The sequence below is a fragment of the Cavia porcellus genome, unplaced genomic scaffold (assembly GCF_034190915.1).
Source record: "Cavia porcellus strain 051 isolate PalLab524CR breed Dunkin Hartley unplaced genomic scaffold, mCavPor4.1 scaffold_2, whole genome shotgun sequence".
Lineage (NCBI taxonomy): Eukaryota > Metazoa > Chordata > Mammalia > Rodentia > Caviidae > Cavia > Cavia porcellus.
In genome coordinates, this window is record NW_026947485.1 from 40328653 (window position 1) to 40352460 (window position 23808).

General features: G+C 39.2%; 1 protein-coding gene across 1 annotated transcript in view; it reads right to left on the minus strand.

The window, feature by feature from the left end:
• The window catches only part of Snd1 (staphylococcal nuclease and tudor domain containing 1), a 418031-nt gene that overhangs the window by 157837 nt on the left and 236386 nt on the right, over positions 1-23808 (minus strand). Inside the window, exon 14 of the mRNA XM_003475164.5 lies at positions 15553-15625. Coding sequence (XP_003475212.2) covers positions 15553-15625 — 73 coding nt within the window. The remainder of the gene's footprint in view (positions 1-15552; positions 15626-23808) is intronic.

Below are 23808 nucleotides of genomic sequence, written 5' to 3' on the forward strand. Positions count from 1 at the left end.
CAAGTAAGTCCCATCTTCCCCTGTCCCTACTTTATCCCACAATGTCCTTCCCTTTTCTCACTTCTAACTTCTCAATATTAGTACATTTTTAGATAAAATTTATACTGTCTTTCATATTGTGTCTCTGCAAAGAGCAGTTCTCTCATTGGAGAGCTTCCTCCCAGGGGCCTTCCAGTTCTCCAGCAAACCTGGCATAGAGGTTGCCAGATTTCCCTTCAGTGAGACCCTGGAAATTCCCTATACTCTTTCCTGTGTTTTTCAGATCCATGTCTTTTATATTTTTGGTTTACTGTCTTTTTCTTTGAAAGAAAATATGAAGTGCCAGCAATTTAGCTCAGCGGCATAAGTGCCTGCCTGGCAAGTGCAAAGTCATGAATTCAATCTTCAGTACCCTGCCCCGCAAACACACACACACACACACACACACACACACACACACACACACACACGCGCACACACACGTACAACCCAAAAAGTAAATAAACTAAAAAGAAAATATGAAGTGTGTTTTGGGGTTGCGGGTTTAGGGTTGAAGAATTCATGTTCTGAGTGTTTAGTTCTGAATTTGTAAAAATATTCAGTGAATCCTTAAATTAAAAAAATTATTATTACAGTGAAAGACATACTGACATTAATTATCAAAATATCTACTTCACTTCAAATATACTTAGCCCATCATTCTTACCAGTTTCCTGTCTTTACGAGGTGAAAAACATACCATGACTATTGCTGCCGATTGCCTCACTGGAAAGGTTGGCTTGTAAAAACATTAGCTTGCCCTCTTCCACCTTATCTGCCTTGTACTGGATCTTCCACAAAGCCACAATGACCATGAGAAGCGAATATTTAGACACTGAGACAGCCACAACAGCACAGCTAAGGATTTTTATGAAAGGACCTTCAGAAGTGCTTCAGAAAGTGACAAGAGCTGGGCTTGGCGGTACATGTCAGTAATCCCAGTACTCGGGAAGCCAAGAGACCAGTCAACACCTATGAGTTCAGGGCCAGCTTGGGCTACAAAGTGAGTTCCAGGCCAATGTGAATTACATAGTGAGACCCAGTTTTAAAAAGCCCAAAGTGGCAGGAACAACAGGATGTGTTCCAAACAAAGAAGAGTATTTTGAGGATTAATGGTAACATGTTTTTTACCATAATAAAAAATTTAAAATTCACTATTTTTGCAATCATCCCTTATAACCAGTTCATAGTTGAAGGAGAAAATATATAATCTCTCTGAGATCAGGGAAATATAGAATTACTTTGGTAGTTTTATTTAGGAGAAAGACCATCCTACTTATGAGAACTCTAAACCGACAAATTCCTTTTTATTACTCATCAGATACACATACAACATATTTTTGATACTGTGAATGGTGTAGTTATGATACTTAAATTTTATTTTGTGGTATCAGCAGGATTAGGCCCTTCGCACTAAGCTACATCTCCAGCCCTTTTTATTTTGAGACAAGGCTGAGATAAGTCACTCAGTTGTCCCAAGTTTGGCTTGAATGTAGTTTTCCTGCCTCAGTCTCCCAGAGTGCAGGCATTAGAGTTCTGAACCTCCATGATCAATTAAAAAACTATTTTATTATGAAATAATTATACTTACTCAAAAATAATTATGATTCACAGCCAGGTTGGCAAATACACACGCTGTTTGGTTTTTTAGTTCAGAAATACCAATTTGTAAGAAAACAAATGGGATCTTACACAGTGGGAAATGTATATTAACAATTTTCAGGTTAAATATCCTCTAAAACTTTGTATTTTACTCAAATTGCAAATATCCTGTTTACATTAAGCAAACCAGCACTCGGGAAACTGATAGGAAAACAAAGGTAGCGCTTCTGCTTTGAACTGAACAAAGATAACACCAACAGGGAAACCAGAAAAAGATCTTCAAACTTACAAAATCTTTTACGCTTTAAACTTATAAAATCTTCTACTCTTCTGTGAATCAAATAATGAACTTTTATAGAAAAAGCACAATTAACATTTGAAAGCTGACACAAGTCCAATCTAAAGTCAGTTTATCCATGGTGAGAATATGGAAGAAAGCCCATCGACCAGGGCCTGCACTCTGGCTAGCAATTACAAGGCTAGGATTAAAAAAAGTACTTACAGATGTGAAATACTATTTTTTCTTAAAAAATTTTAGATCAATTTTTAACACATCCAATGTCTCCATAGAAAGAGGCAGGAATTTATTACAGAACAAGAAAATGGCTGAGAGATAATTAAAACAAAATGTGCAGAGCAAAGAATTTATGGGACGGTCCGATGAAGCACTCGTTTTCATTTCATGGGCAGATCAAGAACTCAGGCAAGGAAATTGATGTCACACAAAGCTCTGCCCTGCTCTGGACAAGAAGATAACTTCAGAAAGGGATAGTGAAAAAAATGTCAGCAAGTAACTGTGGTGTAAAATAAAAAAAATTAAAATAAATGTTAATAGAGGTTACATAGCTACACGTGGAAATTTTCTCTTGAACATTTTCCATGTACAGCTGATTTAACCTATGCAGAATCCACAAATACAGAGGGCTGACCAAACTCTGCCCATTCATTTTTGTCTGCAGCCACACCAATACTGGTCCAATAAATTGTAAGTGAAAACATTTTTATTGTGTCAAATTATTTTTTTAAAGGCCTATGTTTTGAAATAATTAATAAAAAGTAGATAATTACACAATTTGAAGAGAAAATTCCAGTTTCCTCAATATAGACAAAATGTCAAATATTATAGAATAAATATTAATAAAAACAGATATTGGTCACTGTTTTGAAGAACAAAAAAATTCCATCAAACTAAAACAATCATTTTATTCAATGAGATGACTAGAATGTTTAATAATAGTTTTCTTTGGACTTGGTTTCTACTTTGTGCAACTGCTCTAAGAAAATAATTCAGACTATGATTTAGTTAAGAGTTTTTTTTATTATAGTAAAAAACAAAGTAAACCTTAAATCCAAAAACAGGAGGTAGATTACGGCAATTACAGTACAACAATTTATAGCATTCATTCATCTAGTAACTGTTAAGCATCAACTATGGGCCAGACACTCTTCTAGGCACCAACTGTATAGTTATGAATCAAACTTACACACCCTCTGTTCTGAAAATAGCTTACAACAATTTAAATAAAGGAAAGCAAGGAGAAAAAAATGGAAAAAATAATCTCACAATCTGGTGAACAGATATATTACCACAGAAAAATTTCTGGTGGTAGAGGTATATTTCCTTCTTTTCATTTACTTATATTTGATGCATTTAAACACAAAAGTTGGCAGAAAACCGGTGTAAGTTTTTATTTTTAAAAGAAGAAAATACATTAACATTCAAGGCTGATTCAGCTTTGTCTACATACGCTTACAAATTACTTAGGTCAGATAACTGTCCCAACAGTATTTAGAGCCAGCATTTCACATTCTCTGCAATGAATTAGTTCTTTCGATTTGAGACAAATATTGATGCTACAATAAAATCTGTAAAACAATGTGGGAAGCATGTTGATTGGAAGCTGATATGAAATTTACTCCATGATTCAATCAAAACAGGATTTAAAGTCAGGGCTTCCTGGTACAGATGCCATCAACTGAATAGCCTTTCTCCTAAGGAATAAGTGCTTAATGTAGGTAATTATGATGCAGAGCCAGTAAGGTACAAAACAAACAAAGAAAAATCACACATTATCATGACAGAAAAAATTTAAAAAAATGTTTTCCTAGTAAGACAGCAGAACGCTGTATGTAAAAAGCCCAAAAGCAAGGGGGCTGGGGATTTAGCTCAGCGGCATAAGCGCCTGCCTTGCAAGCAGGCAGTCGTGAGTTCTATCCCTGGTACGGATAAAAACGAAAAAGATTTAAAAAAAAAAAAAAAAAAAAAAAAAAAGCCCAAAAGCAAGACCCACAACAGATTTAATAGCATTCCCAGAATTCCCAGAATTTCAGGCCGATAGAAAATATCTTTAAGGTAGCTAGAAATGCAGTATTTGGGGTATATGTAGAATTTAAAATTCTTCCTAAAGTAAAATGTAGAGTTACCCTGGTCTGATTCTGTGGCTTCACAATTTTTGTGTGAGGTAATCACAGGTAGATGTTGTACTAAAAGGATCTAAAATTCAGACAGTAAAGTCCTAGTCTTATCAATAGAAAACCACACTGAGTAAATGAATGTCATCAAAGAATTGAGACAAAAGACTTTGGTAAAGATAAAAGGAGACCAAAAAAAAAAAAAAAAAAAGAAGAAGATAAAAGAAGCATAAACCCATTGTGGTGACCCAAACCCGTAGGGAGAGGCAGAAGAAGGACTCTAAGTTGCAAGTCAGTCTGGAGTGCAGAGACCTTGTTCTCACCTGCCCTCCACCAAAAAAAGCAAGGAAGAAGCTTGGGTAATCAAAGATCTCACATCAGTGTCATTTCTTTCTTTGTCAGTGCATATATAATTATGGATGCTTTCAAGATTTTTTCACACATTCAAAACTATCCAGACATCATCATTATAAACATTTATACAATTACTATTGTTAGAAAACTCCTAAAACCACGTCCTGCAGAAGACAGACAATTGCTGCTGCTAATCCAGTTGGGCAGCTAGCTAGCTTTCCCAGCCTCCCCTTTTCTTCCTCCCACAGGAACTCTCCAAGAGTGACACTAAACTGTCCTTCAGACAGTGCTCAGTCCTCATGTTACCTGATCCTGAATCAACAGCATAAACTCTTGTGCTGGGATGCTTTTTCCTCTTGGTCTTTTTTTTTTTTTTTTTTTTTTTGGTACTGAGGATTGAACTCATGACCTCACGCTTGCCAGGTGGGCGCTTATACCACTGAGCTAAATCCCCAGCCCTTGCTTTTCTTTTTTTAAAAACAGGGTCTCACTAGTTACTGTGCTTCATCCAGGCTGGCCTTGAACTAAGATGCTTCTATCTCAGTCTCTTGAGTGCTGGAATTGATTATAGGTACCCACCACCATGCGTGGTCTCCCCTTAGACTATCATATTCTCCTAGTTTTCCTGACAGTTTAGACAGTAAATTTTTAATTTTTTTACTCTCCTATGATCTTTAAATGCTGGAGACAAAGGGATTTTTAACCTAGGGACTCTTCTCTCTTAAGATGCTGTACACACCACATCTATTGTCAATAGTCAAATTCCTCCATAAGTCTCAGGCTGCTTCTCTGGGCTACGCAACAGTGGAATGGCTCACAAGTGCCTTAATTTTAACATGTTCAGAAATCACTGATTTTCTTCTCATATCTACTCTGTAGACATTCACCATATCAGAAAAGGAGTACCACTATCTAGGAGTTATTTGGGCCTGACATTTACAAGGCTCATATATGACACCTCACTTCATTTGACCCTGAAATCAATGGCTCAAGTCTAGCAGTTTAGAACTGAAAGTTCTTTCTACCTTTACTGCCACAACTCTAGCTACAATCACTATCCAATCTCAGACCACATTTAGCATGGCTACAGTCATTAGTATGTCTTCTCATAGGACTCTACTTGCATTCCATTATAATTTTATAACCTACTCTGTATGTCCTACAAAGACTACAGCAGTTGTGCTTAATATTGTATTTTCAATACCCAGCACTGTGTCTAGCGTATAAAAAGCTCTCAATAAATACCTATTGTTTGATCATTCATTTACTGATTCAACATGAGAAATGCATTAAAAAACAAGCCAGAGATGGCATATGTTCAATGTCAAGTGAGCGATAAAAAGATGGTAAAAGAGCTCAGGAGAAGAGCAGTATGATTTGGAACTTGAATTGAATAAGGAGTGTGGAATAGAAATATTACAGATGATAAAGATAGCTATCAGTCAGAAGACTCTATGTGCCACAAGTGCTATCAATTTAATAATCATCAACACACAAAGTGAATCATTCTCTCTGTTGAATGCTTACTATGTTAACTGTTCTGAATATTTTGCATGTATTAATTCAGTTAAACCACAATTTAAGGAGGCTATGAAACCCATTATATAGATGGAAAACAAAGGCACAGAGAGGATAGTGATGTTCCTCAAGGTGAGAAACTGTTAAGCAATGGAGCCATGATTTGAATGCCTGTGATCTGACAGTACAGATCATGGCTCCATATAGTCTAGAAGATGTGTACCCTTTTCTGCTGCAGCCCTTTACTAGTCTGTTGACTTGCAAAAAACCAGCATATTAATCCTGAACTTGGAATCAAGGCTGCTTTATTTCCAAGCACAAGTCCATTCTGCTGGAACTTATCCCTTGGTATATCATATCTAAACTAGACACAGCACACAGATATAAAGATGATCCCTTTTTCTCAGGTGTTTAGAAACTAGTAAGCATTGCCCATGTGTTAAATAACCTGAGAAGTACCTAATCAATTTATCAGCACATGCAAACTCATGGTGACATGATTGTGTAGATGTCAAGGGAAAACACGATTAGAGAAGAGACAGCATTCCAAAATAAAAGAAAAGCCACTCGAAAAGTGCTAATTAATGAGGGAGTGAGTCAGCTGACGAAAACCATAAATAATGGAGTAGAGGAATATGACACAAAAGAACATAAATGGACTCTGCTGTAGGTGAAGCATCCAAGCACCTCAATTGTGCATAGGTCACAATTAAGAGAGGTCTTCTTCCAAATTAGAAATCCTGGGAATGGCTTTTATTTTCAGATACCTTTGCAATCTGTGATTTTATCAGGAATTTAAAAATTTCTTCTCTAAAATACCATTTTATGAAGAATGGAAGCACAAAACGACTATGGCATTTTAAAGCCACCCTGAGTTCTAACTCAAAAGTATCTGGATGTCAACACTTCAGTGTTCAGAAGTTTATACAACATATTTTGTAGGGAATATTTTAGAAGCATGCTAAATAAAGGTTTAAAATACAAGTAAGCAGAATGTCTATGTTAGTAAAATGACTTACTTTGAAATGTTTATATAAGCAATAGCCACAGGACAAAATGAGTTCAATCCAGGGCTAAGTAGAGTTATGATGGTGAAGTGGAGAGTGAAGCTGTGGCTGCACAGAAATATTTCAAGTTTTATCACATCACTCAGCAGCCATGGGAAAGCTCGGACAATACAATCACACACCTCAACCTGAGAATCAGGAATGTTACCAAGTGTCTTCAAAATGCCTTTCCATTCATTAGCCAAGTTTGTAGCAGGCTCATTAAACCAATTTAGACCCATGAAATAGAATCACAGGGCAATGTCCACATGCACCTGAGAATGGGAGGAGCCAGAAGTATGTAAAGAATTTATGCGAACAAAGAATTTATGCTCATAGGCAACTCTCTTTAGAAAAGATGTCACTTTGTTCAGAAAAGATACTCTAGACCTCCTCAATTTCTTTGTTCTTTCTTTGAAAAAGGAAGAATGGTTAAAGCTCAGCCCACTGAAACAGGAGCCAGGACGTGCCTGCTAAGGAGCTCATCAGCATGCACTGTGTGTGTGCAGTAAGAGTGAGAAAGGAATCAGGAGGGAGCTGGGAAGATTTTCTTATAGCCAAAAACTTCCTGATAACACAATTCATGGCCATGACAGATCAAGGTTACCGAATACTATATATGGAGAGAAAGATGCTTCTCTTATGAGAAGCAACAAACAAGAAGCTCTACCCCCAGCCAGGTTGCTTGATCAAACATTGCCTTAGCAATGCTAAATTGCAGAGTTGGGACAAACCTACCAAAGGTCAAGACCTTGCCTGGTCTTCAGTGTCCACACTCAAGGTTATCTGCTAAGACTGGCTGAATTTTCCACAACTACAGTCTGTCAGTGAACAAAATGATAGACCAAGTAAAGTACAGGCCTGGAACCAGATCATATACATGAAAGAGACACACTTTAAATTTTTAACTTTTAAGAATATTCCCAGCCACATAACCCTTCCTATTTTAGATGTAGGAGAGGCAATAAAACAAGGTTACCACAGTACACAGCTCTATGATCTGTTACAAGTATTTTTGTATTTCTTACTTTTGCAACTGTTTCCCTGGCTGAAAGATAATTTTCAAAAATGTAGACTAATGAATATTCTTCAAAAATAAAATGAACATGGGTCAAAATTTGCATTATAATGCATGCTTATAATCTCAGTCCTCAGGAGGCTGAAGCAGGAGTATCTTAAATTAAGGCCAGTATTGGCTACATGGTGAGTTCAAGGATAAGTACATAGTAAGATGTTGCCTCAAAACAGAACAATAGAGTTCATTTTAATCCATTTATTAGTGTGGGAAACAGAAAGAGTCACAGGAGACTGAAGAATATGAATATATATATATATATATATATATATGGAATGTTTAAGTAAATTTGCTCATTCTGACTCTATAAATGTTACTGTACAAAATGCAGAGTAAGAGCTGGTGATTTAGCTCAGTGGCTCAAGCGCTTGCCTGGGTAAGTGCAAGGTCATGAGTTCAATCCCCAGTACCAAAAAGAAAAAAAAATGCAGAATAAAAACATCAAATTTGAAAACTCCCAATTTATCTCACAGGGTGGGACTCAATCATATCTCTAAAGGACTATGTTACTACAAGAACCGTTCCCATCAGCATCAGCCCTTCACGAGGTACATTCTATGAAGGTATAAAATATCTCACCCAGCCAAATTGACACAGGAGAACATATACAGAATCATGCAAACCCAAAAGGTGAGCAAAGAAGTATCCTACAGTCCAGTGGAAGGATATTCAGGAATCTCCTTACCCATTTCAAAGTCTTAAATAATTTTTCCTGACTCTCCCAACTAAATAGAAGTGGGAAATTGTGTCCTAAAAATTTAGTGCCTGAACATGTGTGCAAAGAACATGAAAAGTATACGACTCACTCAAAATGTGGACAAACCACCTGTAAAATGAAGTTTTTAAACATAACCACCAGACTTTGGTAAATGCTGAAACACATTTACCATCATGAAAAAGTTCCCGTGGAAATCACACACGCTTTCAGATTTATTTAGAAAAAGAGAGAGATTCCTACAGTGAGTTCTGTGGACTTTAAGGAGGAGAATTTCAAAGTCCCTGAACGGGCCACATAGGACTCATGTGGCTGAAAGGAACTGCGGAGGAGTGAGAAAGCAGGAAGGGAGCAACCTCTGCAGTCATGTGGAAGAAGCTGCCCAACAAATGGTCACATCTTGTGAACAACGTCTGACTCTGCTTCAGAGATGAGGGTTATAAAAGGTGAGAAGAAAAAGAAACAGAACAAGGAAGTAGCAAGAGGAGTATTTTCCACATTAGCAACAACTTGAGCCACCAAACACAGAAGACCTGTGAGAAACCCACCAAACCACCTGACTTTCCCACAGTTTGCACAACAGCAAACTGTTTATGGGGCACACGTGCTTGCTCTGGGGCACGTACCCCACAGCCAGGGACTTGGCTCGTGCCAAGTTCTTCTGGGATTCTTCCGGGGTGGCAAACGCAGGGGCCAGCAGTGGAGACTGTCTAGCTCCAGCAGTGGGCAACTGCTCTAGGTTCCAGAAACCCATCAGCCAGAACTGCAGGCCTGGACTTGGGGCCATCTGTATAGTAACTTAAATTGCAGGGAGCATAGGAGACAATCTGGATGTGATGTGGGTTTGGAGAGAATAAAAAGAAAAACCGCTATTTAAAAAAAATAAATTTTAAAGAAGGAGTATCTGTGCCAACAAATACCAGGGACTAAGAGGAATGAAAAGATAGTTGACAGGAAATTAGAATCATATAAAAATAAGGAGAAAATCTAAATCTAAAATCTAAAATTGCATATAAAGGAAATGGAAATGAAGAGACTCAGTGTCCCTAGAAGATTCTGCTGCTTTTACCTTCTTGGAACTTACTGGGAAAAAACTAGCCTCCCACCCCCTCTTTAATTCTTCTTAGCCCAAAAGACTGAGATTTCTTTTTCTTTTACCAAGGCCCAGCTCTTAAGAGGTGCCCAGCAGAACTCTAGTTAATTGCCCCAGCCTCTTACAGGGAAGAGGACTACATGAGGTTTCTCCAGGAAAAGGCAGTGTGGTGCTGGCATTAGGAAAGCAATTGAAAACCAGAAGGGAAGAAAGAAATCAGAAAGAAAAATACCCTGTGCCATCTATCCATCTATTTACCCATCCACCTTCCTGTCTACCTACCTACCCGAAAGGAAGGCTTCTGTACTTTATATGTGCAAGTTAGAACCCTACTATTCTACTTTGTAAGTCTTCATTTCACTTTATGAGTTAAAAAACCCCAAAGTCTGACCCCCCCATCCTTGTACTCCAAAGCTACATCTCATGCACATTTTTATCAGTGTGTTTCTGATAAAATCAGTTTTTATGTCTCTGACAGAATCAGTCAGAGTGGTAAAGCCATAAAAACATCAGTAAGCAACATGGTCAAGAAGCCAAGTGACAGTCACCAAGGCCCTAGAAAGCACAGCATCAGTTAGACAAGTCAAAAATAGGGAAATTAACAGATGAGTTGTCAGGACCACATAATAAAAGATAGAAGATACTTAGACAAAGACAGCTCTTGTTCGGATAATCTCCCCCATCCCAGGACTCAGAGAAACATGACTGCAAAGGATGCAGGTATAGAGTCTATCCTCTTGCACTGTCAACAATCACCACAAAATGCTTCATGTACTAGAAAATGAAGAACAGAGATGGCAGAGAAGATAGGAAAAGTAAAATCACACTGTCTCACCAAGCACACTTTGCCTGCACAGTGGGAGAGGAAGAAGAAAGGCAGGAAGCCGTGTGTACTTACGGTACTGAAGGCACCATAAGTTCCTCTCTCTCCTCAGAACAAAAATTGATCTGTCTGATCCAGCAGAACAACACTTAGCCGTGTAGTAGCCCCATTTTATTGCATGTTTTACACACTGTATCTGCAGGAGATTGCATTTATTACAGAACAGGCTATAGCAAAAACAATAATGAAACAAAGAACAGCCTTTATTCCACTGACATGCAAGTTCCAACTTTTACTATGCTGGTGAGGGAGGATGTTTAGATGGGAAACAGGAAAGATGAAAACATGGATGGATGAAGTGAAGCAGTCCCCACAGACCAGTCCTTAAAATCAAATCAGATCCAGAACCAGTCAGTCAAATTCTTAGCTGCTTTCACTTATATAGGAATATCCTGGCCTGGAAGGAAATCAGATCATTATAAAGATGACAGCAACAACTCATGTTTGTAACATCTCTCTTCCTATACCTGGAAAAATGAGAAAGGAAATGAGTCATGTTTTTAGGTCTTAGTGACTTGACTGACATGACTGTAAGTACAGTAATACCTCAGTTCATGAACCTTCCATTCGCAAACAATTCAGCTGACAAACAAAAGCATTCAGCAAAATTTTGCTTCCATCCAGAAACTTTGCCTTGGGTGATGAACATGACTGCAGCAATCTTCCCTGCAGAAACCTCTACATGGCCATCTTCCCCAGAATCACGGAATGAATTAAATTCATGAGCCAAGGTACCATTGTACTTTTTCTTCCTTACTGGTTATCCTGAAAATAGGTGTAAAAAATGAGGTAGGCCAAGTTTTGAGGTGTAAGTTAGAACCTCACTGATCTAGTAGACAAATGGGGGTTCATTTTGTAGATGATACACACAGATACTCTTTTTTTCATCTTGTTGTTTTCGTGGTTTTTTTTTTTTTTTTTTTTTGGTACCAGGAATTGAACTCATGACCTCACGCTTGACATAATAGGCAGGCGCATATTATGTCACTGAGCTAAATCCCTAGCCCTCTTTTTTTCATCTTAAACAAAACTCTAACATCAAAAATCTGTATCAATAAACACCTGGTGGACCACCTTGGGCCAGGGTCTCATGTGGCAAAGGGTCTTCAATCCAGTATATGGGCTCATCAATTCCCCATGTAAAACAGTCAGCCAAGGAGCTCTGTCACTTGCTGTGACTCCACACGGAAGAATTCTAATGTACTGACCCTTGCCTTGTGAAAGAATTTTTTTTTTTGTCTTTTTCTTTTTTATCGGTACTGGGGATCGAATGCACATCCACACACTTGCAAGGCAGGCGCTTATGCCGCTGAGCTAAATCCCCAGCCCCTTGTGAAAGAATTTTTGAAAATACAAGAAGAGAGACAGAAAAAAAGGATACACACTCAACTCGAGCTAGAAGCATTAATATCACACAAAAATACAAGTCATTTGCCTCACACTCATGATTTAAACTCTTTCATACTTCAAAGTTCTTCAGTGTGTTTAGGAGACAAACTGGACTTATTTGTCTTTTTTTTCCTCAAGGATATATGCATGGGTGTGGAAAGGAGTATGGGGAGAGGAATTATGCACAAATAATAGTTCATAGTAAATTATTTTGGCAGCATAGTGTGTGCACTGTCAGCTCAACAACAACTTCCATTTTTCATGACCTGTAGCTAAGAGGGGATCAATCTGGGGCAGTGGGGAAGATAGGTGAAGATTTAAAGGAGATTAAGAAACCTTTATGAAACCAATTTATATGCGCACATAACACTGCCATTATCCCAGGTGTCAATTCTCCAGCAGGCCATCAGCTGGTTGCCTGTGTGACCTCACATGCCTATGTGTCCCTCAGGCAGTAAAATCACCAGCATGTTCCAGGGAGCAGAAAACCATACATCTCACTTAAATAACACAAGGGCACCCAACGCACACTCACACTTAATGCTGTGATGAAAAGAGGGAAGGTGAGAATGAGGGGAAAAGACAAGCCTTCTCTATTACAGAGGGCACAAAAAATTGCAATCTTAGCTGAATAATTTGTGATTCAGGCAGACAAGGTCATATCTGACATTTATTTAAATTGAATAGCTTTTTCACTTTCAGTCTTCCACTTACTCAAGCTTTCCTCTTTTTATTTATGTGGTAACTGAGGGAAATTTAACTGGCATTTATTTTTAAATAACTTTAAGAGTAAATCAATTCTCTAATATCCAGACAGAAAAGGGAATAAAAATAGGTACAAAAATGAGTTACAGTTTAAGGGTGAATTGGTAAGTTAGGAAAAAAAAAAGTAGTCAAGTTTCATAAGATCCATTGCTACTGACAAAAATAAAGGCTTAACATAGCATCAAGGTAGGAGGCAATGGAAAATTTAAAAACAGCGATAAGGATTTTTAGGTTAGACATGGGCGTATTTGTAATCCCAGCTACACAAGAGGCTGAAGCAGGGGGATTTCAAGTTCAAGCCCAGTGTGAGCAATTTAGACACTCAGTGAGGCCCTGTCTGAAAACAAAACAAAACAATGAAAGAAAGAAGAGCTACGGATGTAGTTCAGTGGTAGAACATTTGCCTAGTAAGTGTAAGGTCCTTGGTTTACTCTTGTTATGGTTTGTATCTAAATGTCCCCTCAAAGCCTCATGCAGCCATGGGTGAGGTTTTTTCAGAGGTGACTATATCTGGAGTGTATGATCCTGGAATTACTTCATGGTGCAGTGCTAGGATAGAAAGCACTATGATTAAGGGTATGAGTGTCATCTGCCTTAAGTACCCTGGATAGGATATAAGAGATAAAGAATTATGGTTGTCCCTTGCTTTGTTACCTTCTGCTTGTCATAAACGGTTTATCTCCTGCAATGCCTGTCTACCATGTGCCACACTGCCTCAGAGCCAGCCAATTATGGACTAGAACCTCTACAATCTGTGAGCTAAACAAACTTTTTCTCCTTTAACTTTGGGTTCCAGGTATTTTGTCTCAACAATGAGAAAAGTAACAAATTTCCAGTACTGTCAACAAAACAAAACAACAATAAAAAATACCTTTCAACCCTATACTAAGAAATCCTAAGAGAACAGCTTAAAGCAGGCCATCTTCACCTCACGAACCACATTAAGACTTCACCTCACTGCCAGTGACAAACTGGAGCAAGAATATGAACTTGATGGAACAAAAGAAAGCACTTATCCCCAAGGTTGTTTTTCTGGCTCATTCTGACATGCTTTAATGTACTTTTTTAATTGATATACAGAACCCCGAGATTTAATTTGGCATCTAAAAAGGTCTAAGAATTTATGTTTTAAATTGGTTTTCCAACATGCAGATGGCCCTAATGTAGAAGAGCCTCTACTATGTCTTTCCAAACAAATATTTATAATACTGTTTCCTGCAGCTAACAGTCTCCAAATTGCCCTTTGATTACTCCAATATCTTCAGCAAAAGAACAATCCTAAGGAAACAATGCCATAGCACATACCTATAGAATTTAATAATACACATACAATAACAATCCAGCAGGAGAAGCTGCAGAGAAAATAGGCTGAGCAGCACTGCACAGGGGATGGTCACACCCCTTAATGGTGAGCTTTCCCCAGAAGCCACAGTCAGCTGTGGCTCAAACGCCTTTGCAGTAGGCTTTTAGCCACAAAGAATGCAAATCACTGGATCTCATATCCTTATCAGCCACCCATCTTCTTCACTGAAGTTCAGTTCTTAGGATGCTGGTAGCTTGATATTTGTGGTGACTGGCTGGGGACAAAGACAAGAGTCCAGAGCGCCACTGCTTAAAGTGACCAGGGAACCACTATACCCAGACAATGGGGAGCTGGCCAGACACATTTGTAATAAACAATCAGCAGGACCAAGAGAAAAAGATTCGGCCAGGCTGGGAACATGACATAAAGGAAAGATAATACACTCTAATTCATCACTGTCCTGGGCCAGGCTGAGCTCTAGAAGCATTTGCTTATTGTATTTTCTTCTTGGTGTCCTAGGCAAATTCCCTGAGACCAAGCCAAGATTTACTTCCTTCCTTCAAATCCCCAAGCTCTGCGGTTTGTCCATCTTCTGTGCCTTCTCTGGCCATGGAATGCAAATTGGCAGTGAGCCATGTGCTATCCGCCCACAGTAGGTATCATCTCTCTCCAAACAAGCTTTTACTACCTGAGATTGCAACTGTCACTCCTTCCCATTTGAACGTTGGGTCATTATCAGTTTTGGACACTGTGTAGTATTTTCAGTTTTTACCATACAGTGAGCACTCAATAAACACTTGTGGAAAAAATCCTCTCAGCTAAAAGAAAGTCCTACTGAATCAAAAGAAATGCTAAATATGCAAGGGTGAAGTTCTTATGGCAAAATGTTCATTTGGGCACTGATAGCATCATTGATTCTTCTAGTTAGTATACATTATGGGTATATTTGTATTACCCCAAACCGCTATTATCTTAAAGAATATTTACGTATTTCTACTTAGAGGCACACAGAGAAAAATAATTCATGAGGAAATCTTGTTTCTGAAACCTACACTTGACCTTTTACAATGACTTCCCATACCTAGTAAGAATTAAACAGAGATTTTTTTTACAAGTTAATTTTAATACAACTGGGAAGAAATGTTTTCTAAACTCATAATAGTTAAAAATGGAAAAGCAACCTAGAGATGGTTCAGGTAAATAAATATAAGGAAGTTTTTATTTTCACTTTTCCAGAATATGAAACACAAATAGATAAAGATGTGTTAAGTAGATGCTTGGTAGAGATTTCACCCTCGGGTTCTGAAAAGGAGCAAGGTACAGAAACATAAGCTGAAAGCCATAGCTGAACGGCACACACAGTTGAGAAGCCAACTCACCCCAGAGATGTCTGCGACACGGTGGATAGGCACTTCCTTCTTGCTGTGCAATCCTTTGCCATTCTTTATAGCTCTATAAAGGAAAAAGAGAAAAACTATGCTGATTAAATACCAATGGGGAAGGGTAGGAGGATGGAGGAAAAGGGAGATGCAAGAATTATTAAAAGGGAATGTGTCTCTACACACATCACAGTGTATATTGTTGAGCAGCCAGTCTGGGCTGGAGCCCTTAGTGAAGGGGAGAATTGTAAAACTGAACTTTTACTAAGCCCAGTTTGCTGCCAGTTTAGGCTAACAGTGTGCAGGGTGATCAGAGTGCTCCCTTACTTGTTTCCAAATTAAAGAGATTGTTCCAGGCACAAAAGAAGAATCAGTTCAAAGAGCACACGCCTAAGAAACAGAAGTAATAATGCTTCTTTCAGCATTTAATCACATGAAACATTTTAAATGCAAAATATGTAGCTAGTGTTCCAATTCTAATGGAAATAAGTTCCTTCTAGGTAAAAAGATAAGTTGTCCTGAGTGAAGCAATACTGTACACAGAAGTCATTTAACAGTTAGAAAAAAATTAGCAAATGCTACATAACTGACATTAAGCCTCATTTGCAACTGGTTTCTGCTGTAATAACAAGAGACTTAGCAGAGGGCTCAGGGACCAGCCACACATTTGACCACAGGTTGGTTTACTCCAATCTCTCACCTTTTATCTCCTAATCCTTTGAAAGGTAGCTTCAGGGGCAGAAACCTAAATTACTGGGTATGATCACCGGCAGACTAATGAAAGCTCTCCAGTAAATTTCTACCTTTACATGATTGTGCAATGTTTTTTGGGTAAAGTCAGGGGTGAGGTTTTAAAGATAGACACAGAGATTTAGTGTTCCTACTCTGTTGACTAGCTCTTTTAGCTACACCAAAAATGCAGGAGTAGGGAGATCCCTCCCTATGCAGGCTTCCCACTTAGGACCCTTTGGTTTCTTTGGTTTGGTTTTTTGAAACAGGGTCTCACTATGCAGCCCAGGTTGGCCTCACACTTGCAGAGATCCCCCTGCCTCAGCCTCTTAGCACTGATGTGCCGGGATTGCAGACATGTGCCACCATGCCCAGGATGCATAACTTTTTTGGGGGTACAACATGTCTTAAAAGATAGTTTTTAAAAATTATTACTATGAGTATATTTCAATACATAATGATTATATTCAGTATGGGGAGTTTGTACAAGTGCATAATTCATCTTATCTCCCCCCACCCCAATGCCCTAGGGGACACAACTATCTAAACCAAACTCACACAAACCCAGTTGGGTGGGTGCTGCTTCCTGCATCTATCTATGGCCACATTTCTAACATGCTTGGGCTTTTATCATCCACTAAGATCGGTTGCCTCCGTCCCTGTGGATCTGGCACTCACAAGTGTTCTGAAATGCTTCTGGTTCAGAAACAACAAATAAGCTGGGTGGGCACAGTGGTATCTGTCTATGATCTCAGAACTCAAGAAGGCTGAGGCAGAAGGATCACTTCCTGTTTGAGGCAGGCCTGGGCTCCACAGTGATTCAAAACCAGGCTGTACTACTCAGTGAGACTCTGTCACAAAAACCAAAGAAACAACCCAAAGCAATAACAAACAAAAGCTTTCTATATTATCTAGTTTCCACTCCACAATGAAAGTAAGTCCAGAATAAGAGAGAGGCATATCTGTACTCACACTAGTCTGAATATTAACCTAAAGAAAATATTTAAAAATTTCTGAATCTAATGATTTCTCCTGAATTTGAATAAAGGGCATCAGTTTTAGAAATTGCAAATGAGTCAAAATATTTCCTTTCATCATTTAGTATGATTTGCTATTCAGAGACCCTGTTGATGGCCACTGACCAGAGCTGACTATCAAGCTCTGCCCCTGGACCCTCGGGATTCGGAACTAAGAGGACTGGGTGGTTTTGATAAAAGCCAATGATCAGAAGACAATGATCTCTCTTCCCAAAACCCTGCCTACACCTTGCAGCTACCCTTTTTCTACAACCTCCTCCAGCCACCTATAAGCTCTGCTGATTCTGCAGCCCTAAGGTGAAAGGAACAGCCTTCAGATGGCTGGGTGAGATCACTGCATCCGTCTGGACCTCACCTCCTGCATCAAAGGCCTGCTAAGCTTTCTGCAGGTCCTCTGGGGCACTAAATGCTTACAGCCTTATCCTCTAACAACAAGGACAACCAAAATAAATGAATCTGCCCTGTGAACAGGCAGGTTCATGTTAGAGCACTGCTGAACTCTTGGCCTTTCCTGGAGCTGGGGAACAGCTCACATGTCAAGAGGAGAAAAGCACAAGGCTTGAGCAGTAAGTTAGAAAGCCAAGGTCCTTGAGGCAAAGCCATTGAGGTGATAAACTAAAATTCTGCTTTCTTCTTATGATCGTAAAGTGGTTCTGTGCCATAAGCAGAGACAGGACTTAACCAAGACTAGACATATTTTCCAGAGGGGAGAATAACAATCCAAACAAGAAAATGTGGGTAACAGTGTGACATTTAAAACAAGAGACTTTAAAAAAAAAAACAAAAACTACAACTCAATATTTTTAAAAACACTTCACTTACGCTGTACCTTGTTCCTAAAAATCAAATTATCAGATGCTTACTTGTATTGGGGCATTAGTTTTGTAAGACCTTCATAGATGGTTTTTTCTCAATATGATATGATTATTAGATCACATCATTTCTGGCACATTCAAGAGGCAGCAAGATAGTGACATTATACTGTTTGTTATACATAAACAGAAATAGTTTGGGTTTTGTTAGCTCTTAACAAGAGAAGAAATATTGACATTTACTATAGTAATTAATTGCCAAATTTAAACTGTGCTACAAAGGAGGCATTACAATGCAAGAGGCATCTGTGAGAAAAGAGCACTGTGAGCCATTTCTCCTTCCCTGTGTCGACACGCTGTGGTTCTTGTCCCCACAGCACTACAAAAATGACTCTCAGTGAGTCACCACCAGCAAACCTGCCTTGGCCTGACATAAGGATGATGCCACAGCAAGAGCATCTCCTCACAGAGAATCTAAGGGAACTGCTCAGGGTAGAGATTCAGTCATGCACTCATAGAAGACAGGAACAGAAGCCAAGAGGGGCAGCCACCTTGCCTTGCTCTTGGCAAGGGAGCACGCGTCTGCCTCAGGACACTGAGAATACATGACAGGCCTGCCTATGAAGAGCTGTACACATGGAATCAAACCAGCTCCAGGCTCTGCGGAAACCAAGGCGAGTTGCCTCGTCACAGTTCTCGGAGCAGCTCTGCCTGCATTTCACATAAGCCACTTTTCAGAAGGTACTGGGAATCTGAGCCTTTGTGACACTGGCTGGGAGTACAGATCAGGTCTGCTTTCACCAATCCTTGTCCCCCTGACGCCACTAACACCCTCTCCCTCCACACTGCCCCACACTGCAGGCTGCAAGCGCATCTCCACATCCTTTTTCCTTAGGCAAGGAATGAAACTCCTGACTTCCCAACTATTCCTGTTGTGTGTGTTTAATAGCTGCTTCCTCGCAAAGGCAGGCTGGTGCTCAGGCCAGCTGGGAGAAAAAAACCCAGCAAAGCCTACTCCTCTTAGAAGCCTGTTTCTCCAAGATGCAAGAGCACTAAGATTAGCAGTGTCAAGAATGGACTAAACCCTTCATCAGCCAGGAACAGTTAGTACAGGTCCATATACGTGCAAAGGGACAACAAGGCAGCTTTCTAGGTTTCTATCAGGACCCACAGGGCTGCTCGGTGGACAGTGTGCAGTGACCTCCATCCAGATGACTAGAAAAGTCTTTCTTTGATGGTAAAGTTTAAAATTTGCCATGTATTAATAATAATTCTCTCTCTCTAACAAGCATGCCCAACCTGGCCCTAGACAGCTAGTAACGCTGCCCCACAGACTGTAACTGTTAATATAACACATATTTAATGATATTTTTCCATCGTTTGAGTATGCAGTGCTTCAGCATGGACTGCAGGGGGCAAGGAAATGTTTTGGGGAGGGTGCCGGGGAGTGCTAACTTGGCCTCCTGTGGTGCCTACCACACACAGTCAGTCAAACTGAAATCCAAGTATATCAGATATCACATTTATTTGTGGTACTTGATTAGTAAAATGCAGATATTACTGGTAATACCTACATGAGTGTGTGTCTGTGAAGACAAGTGTTTTATGGTTATTAAGCACATGTATAAAATTTCTTAAGTATTAAAGCTGGACTTGTGCTATTTCATGAAATAACTTGGTAATTTACAATATACCAAAAAAAAGCATGTTTGTTACTTACGTACACTAACTGTGTTATATGTTTTATATGTGGGCCAAGACAATTCCTGTTCACTCTGTGACTCAGAAAGGCCAGAAGATTGAACACCTATGACTACACAATCAATCCCACTACAGCGCCTTGTGAAGGCAAATGAGGATGGTGACAGCAAAGGTCAAGCCCGTGGCCTGAGCACACCCAGGAGAATCACACACGCCTTTCACGCGTAAGGACATGGTTTGCTCTTAGGTTCTTGGCTTCCCAATTCCTACAGAAATTCCTAAGCACCAACCTCCTCAAGTCAGAGATCAGCCCCCTATCATCTGTCTTGGAACAGGCTAATCATAGGGTAATCTCATTAGGAATGCACTGCTAGCGGACTGTTATTCCAAACAAATGTTTTTGTGCATTTTCAAAGAAATTCAAAGGATTTAGGGTTAGATCTAATCTTATCACAGTCATACAATGGTCAGTACATCAAGATTCTTAGGGAGATGAGGGATCTTCAGCTAAGACACTAGGAATACCCACAAAACCTTATGGAGTAATATAGTTTGCGAATTTTCCTAGAGGGCAGGAGCTTTCAACAATTTCACAAAAAAAGAAGTCTTTTCATATACAAAGGGATCTAAAGACAACAAAGTAATGGAAAGTTGAAATGGCACATGATAGAGAGGTGGAGGTGAGGTACCGAGGCAAGGGAGGCTCTGTGCCTCCCAGGAGCCCCAGAACGTGCTGCCTCGTTTCTAATTTCCCCTAACAATGCTTTCTGGGTAACCAGAGACCAATGTGGTCCATAATTGCTTTTGATTCCCGACACAGAGGACTCTCTTCCTTCCTAACAGTGCTCACTTTGCCCAGTTAGAACCCTCCAAGGCCAGGGCCTTAACCAACTCACTTCAGGAACATTTTAGGTAAGTTTACCCTTTTGATTCTGCACACCCTGATAACTGACCCAATGTTACATACCACTACTACGTGGCTTTTTTTTTTTCCCCCCTCAGGCAGGGTTTCACCTATATGGTTCTGGCTCACTCCGTAGCCCAGGCTGGCCTTGAACTCGCGGCGATTCTCCTGCCTCAGCCTCCTGAGTACTGGAAATCTGACTTCTGAATATCTAAAACCTATTTTGTCATTTTGTTCCCTACTTGGATTCAAAATGAATTCTTCCATTCTGGGAAACCAAGTGGAAATTTGCGTACTTGATTTTCATAGGTCTATACCATGTAGTCATATGATTTTCATATTATTCTATTTCAGTGAGGCCCATCTTCTCTGTTTCCTACATGCAAATTCTCAGTGTCTCCCTGAGGTTTTCTTCTGCTTGATCCTTTTTGTCCTTTTCAGATACACAAAAAAGAATGAAAAAAAAAATCATATTATCTGTAGCCACCATTTAACCAAACACAAGACAGCTTTGGGAATTCTGAAGCTGGGGTCCCCTAATTGAGCTATAGTTAGGATGCAGGGAAAGTTGATGGCATCTTTTGAAATGACAAAAATATATACACATGAATGTGTACTATGTGTTCATGCATTATTCAGTATGCAACTTTAAATAGCAGCATACAACTTTTAAATGGCTTTACATGTTAATCTTTATCTTTGCCATTAGACTGCAAGCCTTTAAAAAAGGTTAGGTTTTGTTCTCAGTATTGGTATAGTATTTAGCATGGAACTATCTATATTATATAAACACAGAGCTATCTAGTTCAATTACAGTGTGCCTAGTAAAGCTGAACAAATAAATGATTGGTAAGTGTTAACCTAATAGAGAATGTTAAAACTATTTCAAATTAGAAACTTGGACAATGTCAAAGTGACTGCCAGGCTTTCTAGCTCTTTTGAATAATGCAGTTTCACAATCCATACTCTGGGGCAGAGGAGATAAAGCCTAGCCTGACAACTGAAAATATAGCAAAAGAGCACTGAGAACCACACACTGCATCCCTATAGAGTCTCCTGGAACTCGAGGAGATGGGCAGGCGTCTGAGCGATCAATGAGTGGGAGAGCACAGCTCTGGCGACCGTAAACAATAAAACAGAACCATGAGGCAGGACTGCAAGGAATTTCTACCCGACTGTGAAGTACAAATGACTCAGAAGAAAGGAAAATAATTCTAACAGAAGAGGTTAAAATCAGAAAAAGCAACCCTCATCATTGAATATAGTGTTTTAATGTAAACCAAACACAGATCTCACACTGAAACATGGCACTAATATAAAAAATTCCTCTGGCTTTTCTACTCAGCTCCTAGGTACTTAGAGGAAGCAACAGGGTCCTGTCACTCAGAAAGTAACACACAGAGCAGGCACAGGGGCAGTATGGTAGGTGCGGTGCTAAGATCACACAGCTGCATTTTCAACAAAAATGAGAATTACTGATAAGACAGAAAAGATGGAGCGCATACAGACTGGAAATGAGCCTCATGGACAAGGGAGATGGGGCAGACTAATGAGTCACTAGGAATTATGAGGGAGTGAAGCAAATAACAAAGAACTCCAGGTCATCTTCTCATCTAAAACTAATATAAGGAAGAAATAAGACACAAGCTATTGTGCTAGGTATTACAAAGAGTGTGCAGTGGTAGGAAAAGCAGAGGAGTAATTATGAGCTCATGGAAGAGAATAACCAATGATGATGGGAATACAGTTACAACAGATAACAACTTGCTACTGGTACCAGATTAGGATTAAAGCACATTCGTGCTAGACAGAAATAGTTATTAGCAGTTTAACAGCCTCTTGAAGGTGAGATTATTTAAAACTGCCGCACTTACGTTGTTCTTAATAGTTTTTGCTGTCTTGATCATAAAGTCCATTGGAAAAAAATAACAGGAAACAATGATTCATTATTTTATTCCAAGACAAAATCTCCCTTAATGTTTTCTGATGGCTTGTACACATATACCCACCCACTTGTATTTTTAACAAATTGTACTACTCTAGAGAAAGTTCTATAGGCTCATTTTTTCACTCCAAACAACAGCTAAATGAACATTTCCCTATGTCATTAATTTCTTTATGTCATTTTTACTAGTTGCACAGTAAATCCATCAGATGGATACATGTTTCATAATTTAATCAATCCCCCACTGCTTCGTACTTCTGTGAATACAATATTCCCACTATTATAAATAACATCATAGGGAATAACTTCTAGATAAATTGATGGGTACTGTGCTAATTATTTCCTTAGGATAAATTTATTGAAATGCAATTGCTACGTTATAAGACAGTGGTGGCGAACCTTTCAGAGCTTACAGCGATATACACCGCCCACTGTGGTATGAGTACCATAACTTTGCCACCATTGTCACAGGACAAGGGAGTAGTGCTGTATTTCTTTCCCAAAGCAAACCCAGATTGAACATGCCCTGCCTCATGGACTCTTCCTTTGTGGACTTCCCTGGGATTTGGATAGTTCTTTCCTTATATATCCCAGTTTGACGCATGTATCTCCACTTTCACGATTATATTTGCACTCATATACTTGTTCACCTAAACCACCACTGTATTATGGGTTTTTATTTTTATTCAAAGACAAACACTTGGCAAAACATTTATTACTACGACATGAAAAATTCGGCCATAGGAAATTTAAATGTCTTTTGATTGAGTGATAAGCAATATTCTTTGACATACAGTTTGAAAAATGGCTTTCCAAAGTGAGCTACCTTGACTTGGTACTGAAAAAAGATCCACTGCCATCCTCTAGAGATATGGCTCATGGAACCTGATGCCAGAGCAAGAGCAATGGGAAATAATCCTTCACTTCTGGGCACAAAGCAGGAAGGGGAGTCAGAGACAGTTTAAGATTAAACAGAAATGCACAATGGACTTAACAAGAAATTGAGATGCAAAGAATCCTGCAAATGAAAGCAAGCTAGATTTTCCCTTCACAAGCAGCTGTAAAACTCTGGGCATTGGTGTAACTGTGATTAATATTTGAATTATCATCCTCCTAAGAGATTTCCAA